This window comes from Nerophis lumbriciformis, linkage group LG09, assembly GCF_033978685.3.
Source record: "Nerophis lumbriciformis linkage group LG09, RoL_Nlum_v2.1, whole genome shotgun sequence".
Classification (NCBI taxonomy): Eukaryota; Metazoa; Chordata; class Actinopteri; order Syngnathiformes; family Syngnathidae; genus Nerophis; species Nerophis lumbriciformis.
In genome coordinates this window covers 7,415,137-7,432,499 of record NC_084556.2, presented here as the reverse complement: position 1 = coordinate 7,432,499, position 17,363 = coordinate 7,415,137, and the positions used below count along the sequence as shown (strand labels likewise).

The window sequence follows — 17,363 nt, the reverse complement described above, 5'->3', positions numbered from 1 at the left end:
AGGAGTGACAGATTGTTTGGTAAACGTATAGCATGTTCTATATGTTATAGTTATTTGAATGACTCTTACCATAATATGTTACGTTAACATACCAGGCACGTTCTCAGTTGGTTATTTATGCCTCATATAACGTACACTTATTCAGCCTGTTGTTCACTATTCTTTATTTATTTTAAATTGCCTTTCAAATGTCTATTCTTGGTGTTGGCTTTTATCAAATCAATTTCCCCAAAAAATGCGACTTATACTCCAGTGCGACTTATAAATGTTTTTTCTAGAGATGTCCAATAATACCTGCCCGATATTATCGGCCGATAAATGCGTTAAAATGTAATATCGGTATTGTTTTTTTTATTATCGGTATCGTTTTTTAAATTTTTTTGTTTTTATTTTTTTTATTAAATCAACATAAAAAACACAAGATACACTTACAATTAGTGCACCAACCCAAAAAACCTTCCTCCCCCATTTACACTCATTCACACAAAAGGGTTGTTAGTTTCTGTTATTAATATTCTGGTTCCTACATTATATATCAATATATATCAATACAGTCTGCAAGGGATACAGTCCGTAAGCACACATGATTGTGCGTGCTGCTGGTCCACTAATAGTACTAACCTTTAACAGTTAATTTGACTAATTTTCATTCATTACTAGTTTCTATGTAACTGTTTTTATATTGTTTTACTTTCTTTTTTGTTCAAGAAAATGTTTTTAATTTATTTATCTTATTTTATTTTATTAATTTTTTTAAAAGTACCTTATCTTCACCATACCTGGTTGTCCAAATTAAGCATAATAATGTGTTAATTCCACGACTGTATATATCGGTTGATATCGGTATCGGTTTATATCGGTATCGGTAATTAAAGAGTTGGACAATATCGGAATATCGGATATCGGCAAAAAGCCATTATCAGACATCCCTAGTTTTTTCCCTTCTTTATTATGCATTTTCGGCCGGTGCGACTTATACTCCGGAGCGACTTATACTCCGAAAAATACGGTAATCGCCGTTTTGGAAGTTTGCGTGTTTGCTAGCACTTCCTCGGGCTTTGTGTTTGTCAGCCATGACTTTTATCTTTTTGAGGAACCGCTGCCACCTTCTGGTCAATGAAAAAGGGGCTTGTAGCATCCCAGCCTTGTTGAAATATGGCATACTGGCCAACCGTCCCGGATTTTCCGGGAGACTCCCGAAATTCAGCGCCTCTCCCGAAAACCTCCCGGGACAAATTATCTCCCGAAAATCTCCCGAAATTCAGGCGGTGGACCTGAGTCCGCTTTCCCACAATATAAACGGTGAGCCTGCCCAATGACATTATAACCATAATTAATGATGGAGGGCGAGTTCTTGGTTCCTTATGTGGGTTTATTGTTAGGCAGTTTCATTAACGTCCTCCCAGCGCGGTAACAACACACAACAACAGCAGTCACGTTTTGGTCTACCGTAAAGCAGTTCGTCTGCCGTAAACAGCAATGTGGTGACACTCTTAAACAGGACAATACTGCCTTCTAGTGCATTTGATGAAAGCACTTTTGTGCGTGCCACACAGCAATGCATCATCAGAGAGGGTGTTCAGCATGGTTAGAAAAATAGTGACAGAGAATAGAACAAGGATGGGCAATTCAACCCTTAACTCAACAAGTATATGTGTAAATAAATGAACACTGAAATTCAAGTATTTCTTTTATATACATATATATATATATATATATATATATATATATATATATACATTAGAGATGCGCGGATAGGCAATTTATTTCATCCGCAACCGCGTCAGAAAGTCGTCAACCATCCGCCATCCACCCGATGTAACGTTTGATCAGAACTGCACCCGCCCGCCATCCGCCCGTTGTTATATATCTAATATTAATAAAATAAAATAAAAAGGGTGAAAACTACGCGAATTGCACCTTGTGCAGACAAGATTTTTCGATCGGACACGGAGGAATTAGCGATGTAAAAGACCACGTTGGGACAAAAAAACACAAGTCTAATGCCGTTGCTAGCGATACAAGTGGAAAACTTTCAACGTTTTTCGTCGCCCAAACAGATTCTTTGGATGTGATAAATGCCGAAGTTTTATTTACGGAGGCAATAATTGAACATGGACTTCCAATCGCACTGGCTGATCACATAGGACAGTTAATAATGTAATGCAACCTTTAAAAATCATTACGCGGTGATCGCGATCCCAAAAATAAACTTTTCTTGCATGATAATGTCCAGAAAAATTCGCTTTATATTACTATAGAGACCTTTTAACGAATGAGTTTGATGGTTTATCACAAACCTTAAATGAAATTCCATGGCCACCGTCCTGCTCTCTATATCAACCAGGGTGAGCCCCACCCCTTTCATGAGCGCACTGCGCGCGGAGTGACCCCTGTTACGCGCCCCCGGCAACAGGGGTGGCAAGCAGGTAAGCTGCGCGGGCGGAGCGCGCGGAGTGACCCATGTTACGAGCCCCCGGCCACGGGGGTGGCGGGCAGGTAAGCTGCTTACCTGCTGCGCGTGACGCCGGCCGCGGCGAAAGCGGACGAGGCGGGGTGTCGGTGCGGTGGGCGCGGTAGTGACCCTGGACGTGCGTCGGGCCCTTCTCGCGGATCGCCTCAGCTACGGCTCCCGGTGGGGCCCTCTCGGGGGAAGGGGCCTCGGTCCCGGACCCCGGCGAGGCATCCCTTCTCCGCTCCGTAAAAGTGTCCATCTCTTTTCTTTTTTTTTTCTTCTGTTGTGGCATATGCAGCAGGTGCCTGCTCGTTTTTCGTATGTGGGTAACAACATTTAACTATGTATATATATTTCCGAATTGGTTTAACTGCCACCCGCAAAAAAAATAAAAATAAAAATATATATATATATATATATATATATATATATATATATATATATATATATATAATTAATCCGCCCGACCCGCGAGCGGATAAAATCTTTTTTTTTTTAATTTCATCCGCCCGATCCGCGGTTAATCCGCGGACTCCGCGGTTGTGTCCGCAAACCGCGCATCTCTAATATACATACAATAAAAGAAATATATATTTATAGCTACAATTCACTGAAAGTCAAGTATTTCATATATATATGAAATACTTGACTTGGTGAATTCTAGCTGTAAATATACTCCTCCCCTCTTAGCCACGCCCCCAACCACCACGCCCCTCCCAGACCCCCCCTCCCCCCACACACGCACACACACACACACACACACACCTCCCGAAATCGGAGGTCTCAAGGTTGGCAAGTATGAATATGGAGGAAATCAAATGTTTGGTGTCGTCTTTTGTCAGGTGAGAAGCCTTACCGCTGCACGTGGGACAACTGCGACTGGCGCTTCGCCCGCTCGGACGAGCTGACGCGACACTACCGGAAACACACGGGCGCCAAACCCTTCAAATGTGTCGCCTGCAGCCGCTGCTTCTCCCGCTCCGACCACCTGGCGCTGCACATGAAGCGACACCAGAACTAACTCAAAAGTGTCAACCGAGAGACTCGAGTCGTTCGCCTGCATCCCACAAACCACTTCTTGTTATTACGACGAGGGAGCGAGAGAGCCGTCTTCATGACCTCCCGGTGAGTCCCGTCCCCGTAATGTCCGCCCCACAAAACTGGAAGATAAAACATTATAACCAACGGAGGGAAACCACGATGATGGACCGACTGGAGTGCAACAACCTGCTACATTACGCTCCATTTCATGTGTTCGGGAGAGAGAAAAAAATCGGAAAAATTTCATTTTCATTTTTTTTTAAACAATTTCATCACTTTTTAGCTCATTTTCTAAGCACACTTTTGCGCACAAGTTCGTTAAACGTGTTTATTTTAAGTAGCGCTAACTAACAAACGACGAAAAAAGAAGGAAAACTTCCTCGGAAGAGTTGATTTGAGTCTTCTGCAAAAACCCGAAATAGGATATTTAATTTTTTGATAGCAACATTTGTCGTTTTTAACATTTTGTTATATCTAACAAATGACAATTGGCTACCATGTTACGTATGAACAGCCTTAATAAGTAATTTATTGCTCAATTTTTACAGATTTGGGCTAAAGCAAAACAAACGCGAACAATTTTGCTGTCAATGCTATTTGCTAACAAGCGCACTTAAAATCATCTCGAATTTAGACATTTTTTTTTTGGGCTCGTTTAATGAAAAAGGTCCAAAAATGAACTTTGAAGTACCGTATTTTTCGGAGTATAAGTCGCTCCGGAGTATAAGTCGCACCGGCCGAAAATGCATAATAAAGAAGGAAAAAAACATATATTAGTCGCATTTTTGGGGGAAATTTATTTGATAAATCCCAACACTGAGAATAGACATTTGAAAGGCAATTTAAAATGAATGAAGAATAGTGAACAACAGGCTGAATAAGTGTACGTTATATGAGGCATAAATAACCAACTGGTATGTTAACGTAACATATTATGGTAAGAGTCATTCAAATAACTATAACATATAGAACATGCTATACGTTTACCAAACAATCTGTCACTCCTAATCGCTAAATCCCATGAAATGTTATTCGTCTAGTCTCTTACGTGAATGAGCTAAATAATATTATTTGATATTTTACGGTAATGTGTTCATAATTTCACACATTAGTCGCTCCTGAGTATAAGTCGCACCCCCGGCCAAACTATGAAAAAAACTGCGACTTATAGTCCGAAAAATACGGTAATATTTAATTTTTTGATAGCAACATTTGTCGTTTTTAACATTTTGTTATATCTAACAAATGACAATTGGCTACCATGTTACGTATGAACAGCCTTAATAAGTAATTTATTGCTCAATTTTTACAGATTTGGGCTAAAGCAAAACAAACGCGAACAATTTTGCTGTCAATGCTATTTGCTAACAAGCGCACTTAAAATCATCTCGAATTTAGACTTTTTTTTTTGGGCTCGTTTAATGAAAAAGGTCCAAAAATGAACTTTGAAGTACCGTATTTTTCGGAGTATAAGTCGCTCCGGAGTATAAGTCGCACCGGCCGAAAATGCATAATAAAGAAGGAAAAAAACATATATTAGTCGCATTTTTGGGGGAAATTTATTTGATAAATCCCAACACTGAGAATAGACATTTGAAAGGCAATTTAAAATGAATGAAGAATAGTGAACAACAGGCTGAATAAGTGTACGTTATATGAGGCATAAATAACCAACTGGTATGTTAACGTAACATATTATGGTAAGAGTCATTCAAATAACTATAACATATAGAACATGCTATACGTTTACCAAACAATCTGTCACTCCTAATCGCTAAATCCCATGAAATGTTATACGTCTAGTCTCTTACGTGAATGAGCTAAATAATATTATTTGATATTTTACGGTAATGTGTTCATAATTTCACACATAAGTCGCTCCTGAGTATAAGTCGCACCCCCGGCCAAACTATGAAAAAAACTGCGACTTATAGTCCGAAAAATACGGTAATATTTAATTTTTTGATAGCAACATTTGTCGTTTTTAACATTTTGTTATATCTAACAAATGACATTTGGCTACCAGGTTACGTATGAACAGCCTTAATAAGTAATTTATCGCTCAATTTTTACAGATTTGGGCTAAAGCAAAACAAACGCGAACAATTGTGCTGTCAATGCTATTTGCTAACAACGCGATGGCACACGAGCGCACTTAAAATCATCTCGAATTTAGACATTTTTTTTGGGCTCGTTTAATGAAAAAGGTCCAAAAATGAACTTTGAAGTAATCTTCGGATTAAATTGGTACGCATGTTTTTGATTGTCTTTCCACAAAAATTCACCACAATAAATTAGATTTTTACTCGTGCTAACAAAACGATTAAAAAAACAGTAAATAACTTTTTTGGCAAAGCTAATACAGAACACACATTTTTCTTAGCTACCACATGCTAATGATCAATATGCTAATCGTGGAAAAAAATGAACACGAGTATTCGAATTTGCAATTGTGGTGTTTGGTAGTTTTGACTGATCAGAGAATTGCACAAACCTTCCACCAAAATGTTGTTTGATAACAGACGCGTAATTATGAGTAACTTACGACAAAAAAAAAAATGCTACGCTAAGACCTCAAAGTGACAATCTGCTTTCTTTGCTACGACGTACGGAAGGAAGCAATCACCTAAACCTTAGCTACTGTTAGCTAAGTCGTTGTCCATTAGCACTAACAACGTAAACTAACGCGCTAAATCGGAAGGTTGACGTAATTTTGGACTCGTAACATCCCGGAATCTTCTTTCACAACATGGAGCGTTTTTTCCGCTTGCGGATAGGTGGACGCCGACGCCTCGCCCTCTTGTAAATAATGTTTATATATCTATTTTATCTACGTACGTGTGTCTGCGAAAACAACGAATGTATTTCGACTTCTTCTTGGTGTTGATATGACTTCACAAAAAAAAAAAAAACACAAAATTACATAATCTGCGAAAGTAATGAGACAGCTATGCCAGAGCGCTGAGTCATCAGCCAATGTTTTGCTTTGTTTGTTTCCATAGCGACCTTTGCTGCTGAGTCCTTTTTACTGTCACATATTTATACAATAACGTCACCCATTGGCCGTGAAAGAAAACTTGAAATAAAAGAATATGATTTGAAAAAATATTATCAGAAGTTCCTTAATTTTTTACAATTACTTCTAGGATATTGCTGATATTTCCTTCTGAATGCACTAAACTTAAATTGTCTTTTATTTCAACACTCGTCATTCCTGTTGTTTTTTTTCCCAAAAGGATTCAAGTTCTCGGAGCGCAGTGTGTACATAAAAGTCTTTGTAAATATTTTCTTTGGTTTTGAATGTCTTCTTATCTGGATTTTTAATATTGTGTGTTTTTTTGTAACTAATGGGATTTTAGATTTAATTTTTGTTTTTGGACCATTTTTTTCCCTGTTTGAACGCAATGAGATAATAAAATGTGTGCGATAATGCAGAATGGTATTGCGTCTTTTAGTCTTTTTTTTATCTCGACAAAAACATTTTTACATTAAATTTATTTAAATTTATTTTATTTAAAAAAAAATGTGTCATTATTTATTAATATGCATATTTTATTATATAGACATAATTTTATTTTATTTTATGATTGTTATTTAAACTGTAATTAACTGTTTTTCCAAAACAAATTAAATTTTTAAAAATCATTTTGAATTATTTAATTTAATCAAATAAATAAATAAGTTATATATTAACACATTTAAATTGTTAAATATGTTTAATAAACACATCGTTTTTGCAACTAAAAAATAATGTATTGTGTGAATTAAAGAACTTGGACTATATAACAAACATTAAATAAATGATGAGATTTGATTATATCAAATTTGTAAGGTTGTTTTTCCACAAAAATGAAATAAAATCCTAATTTATTTGGGAGTAATAATTCATATTTTACAAAGCTAGGAAAACACAAAGTATACACAAACTAATTAATAGCAATGCATTCGCTTTGTTTTGGATGAACATAAATGTAGAAAATGTGTCCTACTCAGACAGTAATGATATATTTCAATATTTCATATTGAACATTTCTATAGATTAAAAATGTGTGCGATAATGCAGAATGGTATTGCGTCTTTTAGTCTTTTTTTTATCTCGACAAAAACATTTTTACATTAAATTTATTTAAATTTAATTTAAATGTATTTTATTTTAAAACAATTTACAGTCATTATTTATTAATATGCATATTTTATTATATAGACATAATTTTATTTTATTTTATGATTATTTAAACTGTAATTAACTGTTTTTCCAAAACAAATTAAATTTTTAAAAATCATTTTTAATTATTTAATTTAATCAAATAAATAAATAAGTTATATATTAACACATTTAAATTGTTAAATATGTTTAATAAACACATCGTTTTTGCAACTAAAAAATAATGTATTGTGTGAATTAAAGAACTTGGACTATATAACAAACATTAAATAAATGATGAGATTTGATTATATCAAATTTGTAAGGTTGTTTTTCCACAAAAATGAAATAAAATCCTAATTTATTTGAGAGTAATAATTCATATTTTACAAAGCTAGGAAAACACAAAGTATACACAAACTAATTAATAGCAATGCATTCGCTTTGTTTTGGATGAACATACATGTAGAAAATGTGTCCTACTCAGACAGTAATGATATATTTCAATATTTCATATTGAACATTTCTATAGATTAAAAATGTGTGCGATAATGCAGAATGGTATTGCGTCTTTTAGTCTTTTTTTTATCTCGACAAAAACATTTTTACATTAAATTTATTTAAATGTAATTTAAATGTATTTTATTTTAAAACAATTTACAGTCATTATTTATTAATATGCATATTTTATTATATAGACATAATTTTATTTTATTTTATGATTATTTAAACTGTAATTAACTGTTTTTCCAAAACAAATTAAATTTTTAAAAATCATTTTTAATTATTTAATTTAATCAAATAAATAAATAAGTTATATATTAACACATTTAAATTGTTAAATATGTTTAATAAACACATCGTTTTTGCAACTAAAAAATAATGTATTGTGTGAATTAAAGAACTTGGACTATATAACAAACATTAAATAAATGATGAGATTTGATTATATCAAATTTGTAAGGTTGTTTTTCCACAAAAATGAAATAAAATCCTAATTTATTTGGGAGTAATAATTCATATTTTACAAAGCTAGGAAAACACAAAGTATACACAAACTAATTAATAGCAATGCATTCGCTTTGTTTTGGATGAACATAAATGTAGAAAATGTGTCCTACTCAGACAGTAATGATATATTTCATATTGAACATTTCTATAGATTAAAAATATGTAATAAATGCGAGAGGGCAAAAGGGTTGCTCTTTTCTCAGGCGACCGTCTTGTCTCAACACGACAGCTTGTGAAAGTGTAACCTGTCAGGCCGGCTGAGGTCATGTTGCACAAAAGAAATAAAAGAAATAACACAATCTGAAGAACAGCGGAGGGTGGAGTCGCTGGTTGTTGCTTTTAATTGTAATTTTCGTGCTATTCATGGGAGGTTCACTTCTTCATCACTTGGACTACGCCCTCACTTACTTTATTTTTTTCAACCTGTGCTTGTTTGTGCAAGGCTGTCAACGTCTGGATTTGATTGATGTGGCCACGACTGTACATACTGTACGTGTACGTTGAACTCCACAGACAAATACCAAAAGGAAAACCACAAAAAAAAGTCACCTTGGTTTTAATCAACACTTGATTATTGTGTCTGATAATCTGTCACTGTATGATATCATGTGGCCCCCCCCAGGACCCTATATTGATGCAATAGTATTATTACACTGCCGCCTAGTGGCTTGTTTTGTGCAATGAAAGTGAGGCGAAATCAATCATCTCAGAATAATAATACAACAAATGAGGCGAGATATTTGGGATAAGGAAATTACAAACCTGACTCCATTCATAATTGAAAACATTGATTTTGATGCATCATTAGGGCCCGCAATGGCCCATTGCAAAAGGACTCCCACAGGGAGTCCTTATGCAATGGGACATAAGGACCTATTGTTATTCTAAGGTTTTATTATTATTCTTTCTTTTTTCTTCCGCCGCCTCTTCGAGCACCAATTTGACCCACTTAACATGCTTCAAAACTCACCATATTTGACCCACACATCAGGACCTGCGAAAATTGCCTTTTAATAAAAAAAAAAAACGAACCCCAAAAATCAAAATTGCGCTCTAGCGCCCCCTAGGAAGAAGACACACCTACGCTGCCTGTAACTCCCACTAGGAAGGTCGGAGAGACATGAAACAAAAACCTTTATGTAGGTCTGACTTAGACCTACATTTTTCAATTGTACATCTTCGGGCTAAAATCAACAGGAAGTTGGCAATTCCCCCTTCAAGACAAAAAAGTACTAAAAACAGTCACTTTTGCCTCTTTGAGCTGTAATTTGACCCCCTTAACATGCTTCAAAACTCACCAAACTTAACACACACATCAGGACTGGCTAAAACTGTGATCTAATGAAAAAACCTAACCCCAAATCTAAGAATTGTGCTCTACAGCAATTTTTTAATAAAACGGACAAAAAACTGCTCCTCGGAAGAAATAAACTACAAAACTGCCTGTAACTCCCACTGGGAAGAGAGAGACATGAAACAAAAACCTCTCCGTAGGTCTCACTTAGACCTACATTTCATAAATTGACAACCCCCAGCAAAAATCAACAGGAAGTTTGCTATTCCCCCTTCAAAATAACTTTTTTGTAAAAACCAGTCACCTTCCTTCAAAAACGAACTCCTCTGAGCGCGTTTGTCGTTTCGCCTTCAAACTAACACAGGAGAGACATTGAACCCTTGTGATTACAACAACAGAAGCGCTTTTTAATTAACTGCTCCGGTTTTGATTTTATGACCCTTCAAAGACCCGCTGCGCTGATGCTGCTGCAATGCTGTTTTTTTAAGATGGCTGCTTAAAAGCAGGAAGCACCAACGTGCCCACACAATGCAGACAAGGTAGGTACACTAGACAAAAGTATTGGGACACTTCAGACTACAAGTAGACAAAAGTATTGGGACACCTAGGACTAGCACCTGCCAAATACGCGGGCCCGAACAACGCTGCTTGCAGCTTTAATTACTTTTGGAACTGATGAGTACTTTTTTGACTCACACGTCCCAAAACTGTCCCTCTCATTAAATTATTATTTAAAAAACAATATGACATGTATAATTTTTCCACTGCACTGACAAAAACTTCAGACCAAGCCTTAGATAATAAATGTAATTGACTTAAATTAAATTTTGTATCCTTAGGTGCCAAAACGGTTCTTGTCATAAACTTCTCATAAAAATGCAATAAATATATTTGTGTCTCTCCCATTTTTACTCCATTTCTAAGAACAAAACTTTAAGAAACTTTAGATGACAATTTTTTTTTTCTATGTATTTGTTTTCTTTCTTTTTTTATGCTCTTTATGTCTTAGGACCACTGGGGGGGGGGAGCAATATTTTAGGTGGAATACATATGGTGAAATTGTTGAAAATAAATATTTAAATGCATGAAAACATTGATTAATTTAACTATTATTTGTATTTAAAATACTTACACATTTTACTCTTAGGACCTAAAATATGCAATATTTTAAGTGAAATATTTTAGAAGAAGTTATTAATATATAAAAAAAAATTCAATTCACTCTTTGTGCTTACTAATTTAGTGTTTTTTTCCACAGTTTCCACTATCAATAACAACTTTAGACCAAACCTTAGATAATAAACTTAATTATTTAATTGATTTAAATTACCCTTTTTTTCCTCAAGTGCCAAAAATTCCTTTTCATAAACGTCTGACAAACACGTAACATATTTTTTCTCCCATTTTTTTTTTTTTACACCATGTCTAAAAAATGATCAAATATTTTCCACAACTTCAGACTTAACATTAGATCAGTTAACTGTGGTACATGTACCACTAGTATTACGCCAAAGAATCCTTTGATCAAAATACAGTGTTTTATTTTCCTATATTCAAACACAGTGTGAAGTGAAGTGAATTATATTTATATAGCGCTTTTTCTCTAGTGACTCAAAGTGCTTTACATAGTGAAACCCAATATCTAAGTTACATTTAAACCAGTATGGGTGGCACTGGGAGCAGGTGGGTAAAGTGTCTTGCCCAAAGACACAACAGCAGTGACTAAGGCAGAAGCTGGGATCGAACCTGGAACCCTCAAGTTGCTGACACGGCCACTCTACCAACCGAGCTATACATTGTTACTGTTCAAAGTGTGTGTAATGTTACAGTGGACAAAAATATGAAATATACTAGTTGAATAAAACCTCTGCCTTGTTTTTAATGAATACTTAGGCCGACTATGCTACTGAATTTGATGTTGGTCATTATGGTGGAACTTGGCGAGCCAAGTGTTTTCTTTGAGAACCACTGAATTACATGATAAACTTAATTTACTGAATTAACATAAATTACACATTTTACCCTCGGGGAACTTTTTAGAAACTGTAATCTTTTTTTTCCCCTTTTGACACCCTTTCTAAAATTTAAAAAAAGATTAAATCTTTAAAAAAAATGTCAGACTTTATAATAGATTTGTTGTAATTATTTGTAATGAATTTAAAATTACTGGGGGGGGGGGGGGGTTCATAAGTACCACTAATTTTACGTTCAGTGGGGAAAAACACAACATATGCGATATTTTCTACAAAATATTTGGCAAGAAGTTATTGAAAGCAACGTAGACTTGATGGTTTTTTTGGGGTTTTTTTTTAATAAAAAAAACTTACCCTTTTACCCTCATGTCCTAAAATGGTCCTTCTCATACAAATCAGATAACAAATCCAATCATCTGAAAAACACGAAATAGGCAATATTTTAAGTGGAATATTTGGGAAGAGGTTATATTATTCTGAGAATGTATTCAATAAACATTTTATTCTTAAGTCCCCAAACAGCCCCTATCATGAGAGTGTCATAAAAGTGTAAAAACAAATTCTGACTAATGAGTGAAAAACAAAAAAATTAGCATACTGCAGGGGTTAGGGTTATTGTTTGGTTCCCTATATGGTGCATCAAGGGCAGTTATTTTGACTCGGGGGGGGGCAATTTTGAGAAAAGAAAATGTGTCTGGGGGCCGGTATATCTATCTATCTATCTATGTATACATATATATATATATATATATATATATATATATATATATATACATATGCACACATAAGTATACATATACACACACACACACAGGGCCGGCCCGTGGCATAGGCCGTATAGGCAAATGCTAAGGGCGCCGTCCATCAGGGGGCGCCACGCCAGTGCCACAAATGTTGGAGAAAAAAAAATAATAATAAAGTTGGTACTATTATTTCTAAATACAAAAAATAATCCCACGTTAATTAAAATGCAAAGTAAAGCCTATTTAATAGAAATATTATTTGTTACAACATTACGCCCCCCCCCTCCCCCCTCCCCCCTCCCCCCGCACGGTGCGCCCCCTCCCTTCCCGTATCATGACTCTTTTTGGACGTCACCACATCAAAAAAATCAACACAAGATGTCAAAACGGCCAAAACTGTCAGGTGCCCAGGGAAGAAAAAAGAGAAAAGAAGAGGAGAAACGAGAAAAGACAGAGGTAGCAGGTAGGTAACGTTAGCCTACATGAAATTATTTGTCTGTTACAGAATGTGATAGTAGCTGGCTTTTTAGCATTAAGCTAATGTTACATGATTCGGCAATTGCTAATCAATAAATAGCTAGTTTTGTTTTAACGTCGGGTTAATATTGTTGGAGGGGGCTAAACTGTTATGGAAAATAATAATGTAACGTTAGGTAATTACAGTACTCCCACCTTACATTCCTCAGGGACATTTGTATTAGATCTTTTAAGCAGGTGTTTTTTGTTTACATTGTTATTGCCTTCTGGTTAGCTAATGTTTGCCCTGCAGGTAATAGTCACTTTTCCACCCCTTTATATATTCAGTTTCTTGTGAGTATATACACTTCACTGCCGATGTGGGGGGGCGCCACCTAAAATCTTGCCTAGGGCGCCAGATTGGTGAGGGCCGGGCCTGCACACACACACATATATATATATATATATATATATATATATATATATATATATATATATATATATATATATATATATATATATATATATATATATATATATACACATACTTGTATATATATGTAAACTGTGAAAATCGGCTGTACAGTATGTGTGCTTGGGTCCTATTTTTAGGAACACTAATACAAAACCTCACAATAATGTCTGATTGAATGCTAAAAACGTTATGACAGACCGCCTTAAAAAACGGAATGGAATTTTTTATTTTTTTTACTGAATGAGACACCCAGAATGTACATCAAAATAAAGCATGTGGGGTTTACAATATTAACTATGGATGATAAAACACTGAATATTGACAACATATGAACGTCTAGTACGGGGGTCGGCAACCCGCGGATCTAGAGCCGCATGCGGGGTTGGAATTGGGGGTTAAATCACCAAAAATGATTCCCGGGCGCGGCCACCGCTGCTGCCCACTGCTCCCCTCACCTCCCAGGGGGTGATCAAGGGTGATGGGTCAAATGCAGAGAATAATTTCGCCACACCTAGTTTGTGTGTGTGACAATCATTGGTACTTTAACTTTAGCGCCGCCCTAGTGGCTCTCTGGAGCTTTTTCAAAAATGTATGAAAAATGGAAAAAGATGAGGGGGGGGGAAAAATATTTTTTGTTTTAGTATGTTTTCTGTAGGAGGACAAACATGACACAAACCTCCATAATTGTTATAAATCACACTGTTTATATTAAACATGCTTCACTGATTCGAGTATTTGGCGAGCGCCGTTTTGTCCTACTAATTTTGGCGGTCCTTGAACTCACCTTAGTTTGTTTACATATATAACTTTCGCCGACTTCCCAGGACGTGTTTTTATCCTTTTTCCTGTCTCATTTTGTCCACCAAACTTTTAACTGTGTGCATGAATGCACAAAGGTGAGTTTTGTCGATGTTATTGACATGTGTAGAGTGCTAATCAGACATATTTGGTGACTGCATGACTGCAAGCTAATCGATGCTAACATGCTATTTAGGCTAGCGATATGTACATTCGTACAGTGTTGGGTTAGTTACTGAAAACCAGTAACTAGTTACAGTTACTAGTTACTTTATTTCGAAAGTAACTCAGTTACTAACTCAGTTACTTAAACCAAAAAGTAATGCGTTACTGTGAAAAGTAACTATTTAGTTACTTATATATTTTTTATTTTTTATTTTAAGGCCCCATTTAATGCCCTTTTAGCCTTCATTTCAGTACTGTTATTGCACTGGAGAATAATACAATCTGTTGATCAACTTGACATGCATTTGCATCACTGAACTCTGCTAAGCAATGTGGTCTACATACAACACACAAAGACAAAGATATGTTTTAAAGGGCCAATTTGTTTCAGACCAGAACAAATTGACAAAACTATTTTAAATAGCTGCAACTTAACATACGACATTTATTTGATAATACCACCTTAACATTTGACAACCAAACAATTACACAAAGCGACTCAGTAAAGAATCTGGGTATTATCTTCGACCCAACTCTCTCCTTTGAGTCACACATTAAGAGTGTTACTAAAACGGCCTTCTTTCATCTCCGTAATATCGCTAAAATTCGTTCCATTTTGTCCACTAGCGACGCTGAGATCATTATTCATGCGTTCGTTACGTCTCGTCTCGATTACTGTAACGTATTATTTTCGGGTCTCCCTAAGTCTAGCATTAAAAGATTACAGTTGGTACAAAATGCGACTGCTAGACTTTTGACAAGAACAAGAAAGTTTGATCATATTACGCCTATACTGGCTCACCTGCACTGGCTTCCTGTGCACTTAAGATGCGACTTTAAGGTTTTACTACTTACGTATAAAATACTACACGGTCTAGCTCCAGCCTATCTTACCAATTGTATTGTACCATATGTCCCGGCAAGAAATCTGCGTTCAAAGAACTCCGGCTTATTAGTGATTCCCAGAGCCCAAAAAAAGTCTGCGGGCTGTAGAGCGTTTTCTATTCGGGCTCCAGCACTATGGAATGCCCTCCCGGTAACAATTAGAGATGCTACCTCAGTAGAAACATTTAAGTCCCATCTCAAAACTCATTTGTATACTCTAGCCTTTGAATAGCCCCCCTTTTTTTTAGACCAGTTGATCTGCCGTTTCTTTTCTTTTCTCCTCTGCTCCCCCCTATCCCTTGTGGAGGGGAAGACACACAGATCCGGTGGCCATGGATGGGGTGCTGGCTGTCCGGGGTCGGGACCCGGGGTGGACCGCTCGCCTGTATATTGGTTGGGAACATCTCTGCGCTGCTGACCCGTCTCCGCTCGGGATGGTTTCCTGCTGACCCCACTGTGGACTGGACTCTTACTGTTATGCTGGATCCACTATGGACTGGACTCTCACAATATTATGTTAGACCCACTCGACATCCATTGCATTCGGTCTCCCTAGAGGGGGGGGGGGGTTACCCACATATGCGGTCCTCTCCAAGGTTTCTCATAGTCATTCACATCGACGTCCCACTGGGGTGAGTTTTTCCTTGCCCTTATGTGGGCTATACCGAGGATGTCGTTGTGGCTTGTGCAGCCCTTTGAGACACTTGTGATTTAGGGCTATATAAATAAACATTGATTGATTGATTGATTGATACATAAGTAACAAACAGCATAATAACAACATAGCAGTAAAACAAGAAAGGCACACACTACATACATAAAGCCTAACCAGGCGTTTTCTCAAGGAATTCTGAAATAAAATCATGTCTGAAGCCCAGAACACTCTACACATTTCCCCACTTAGTTTAGAGAAAAGGAAATATTAGCCTGGCCCACTAGTATCCCTCTTTAGGTTTGTGAACTTTATAGTCTAAACATTTAGAGTGATGTGATAATCAAACACTCTAAAAGTTTAAAATGAAAGAGTATATAAGAGAATTGACAGAGTGTGTGTACCTTCAGTGTGCAGTGCCTCATTAAAATCCAGCCGCTGTTGGACGTGGAGGTGAAGTGTGTGTCTCTTTACTAGCTTCGTCGAAGCATGTTGTTTTTGTCGCTGTTTCAGCATATTTGAAACTTACATTCAACTAAAATGTTCTTTTCTTTGTGGTCGATAAAAGAAACGTACTGAAAATATCTCCATTTTAAGAAACTCGGCTTCGGGGTTCGCCATGACGTCTTGATAGTAGACACAGACACGCCCCCTCCCACACACACACACACACACACACGTACACACAGACAGCGCGCGGCGCGCCTCTTTTTTGTCGCCTCTTCAGCAGCGCTGCAACACTCAGATCTTCTCAGTTTCTAGCCGATACTACATAAAAAATAACGCAGTAACGCATCATGTAGTAACGGTAACGGAGTTACTGAATATAAAAAATAACGCGTTAGATTACTAGTTACCGCCGATAGTAACGGCGTTACTGTAACGTCCCAACACTGCATTCGTAGCTACATTTGAGGTCATTTAGTTTCCTTTCAATCAATCAATCAATGTTTATTTATATAGCCCTAAATCACAAGTGTCTCAAAGGGCTGCACAAGCCACAACGACATCCTCGGTATAGCCCACATAAGGGCAAGGAAAAACTCACCCCAGTGGGACGTCGATGTGAATGACTATGAGAAACCTTGGAGAGGACCGCATATGTGGGTACCACCCCCCCCCCCCCCCCCCCCCCCCCCTCTAGGGAGACCGAATGCAATGGATGTCGAGTGGGTCTAACATAATATTGTGAGAGTCCAGTCCATAGTGGATCCAGCATAACAGTAAGAGTCCAGTCCACAGTGGGGTCAGCAGGAAACCATCCCGAGCGG

General features: G+C 36.7%; 2 protein-coding genes across 7 annotated transcripts in view; both read left to right on the top strand.

Annotated features, from left to right (window-relative positions):
* The window catches only part of klf5l (Kruppel like factor 5 like), a 35,586-nt gene extending 28,653 nt beyond the window's left edge, over nt 1–6,933 (top strand). For all 6 annotated transcript variants that reach the window (XM_061962713.2, XM_061962714.2, XM_072913778.1 and 3 more), the window contains one exon: nt 3,298–6,933. In XM_061962713.2, coding sequence (XP_061818697.2) covers nt 3,298–3,476 — 179 coding nt within the window. In that variant the 3' untranslated portion in view covers nt 3,477–6,933. The remainder of the gene's footprint in view (nt 1–3,297) is intronic.
* Nucleotides 1–17,363, top strand: part of clip2 (CAP-GLY domain containing linker protein 2) — a 309,205-nt gene that overhangs the window by 44,059 nt on the left and 247,783 nt on the right. The gene's annotated exons all lie outside the window — the stretch shown is intronic.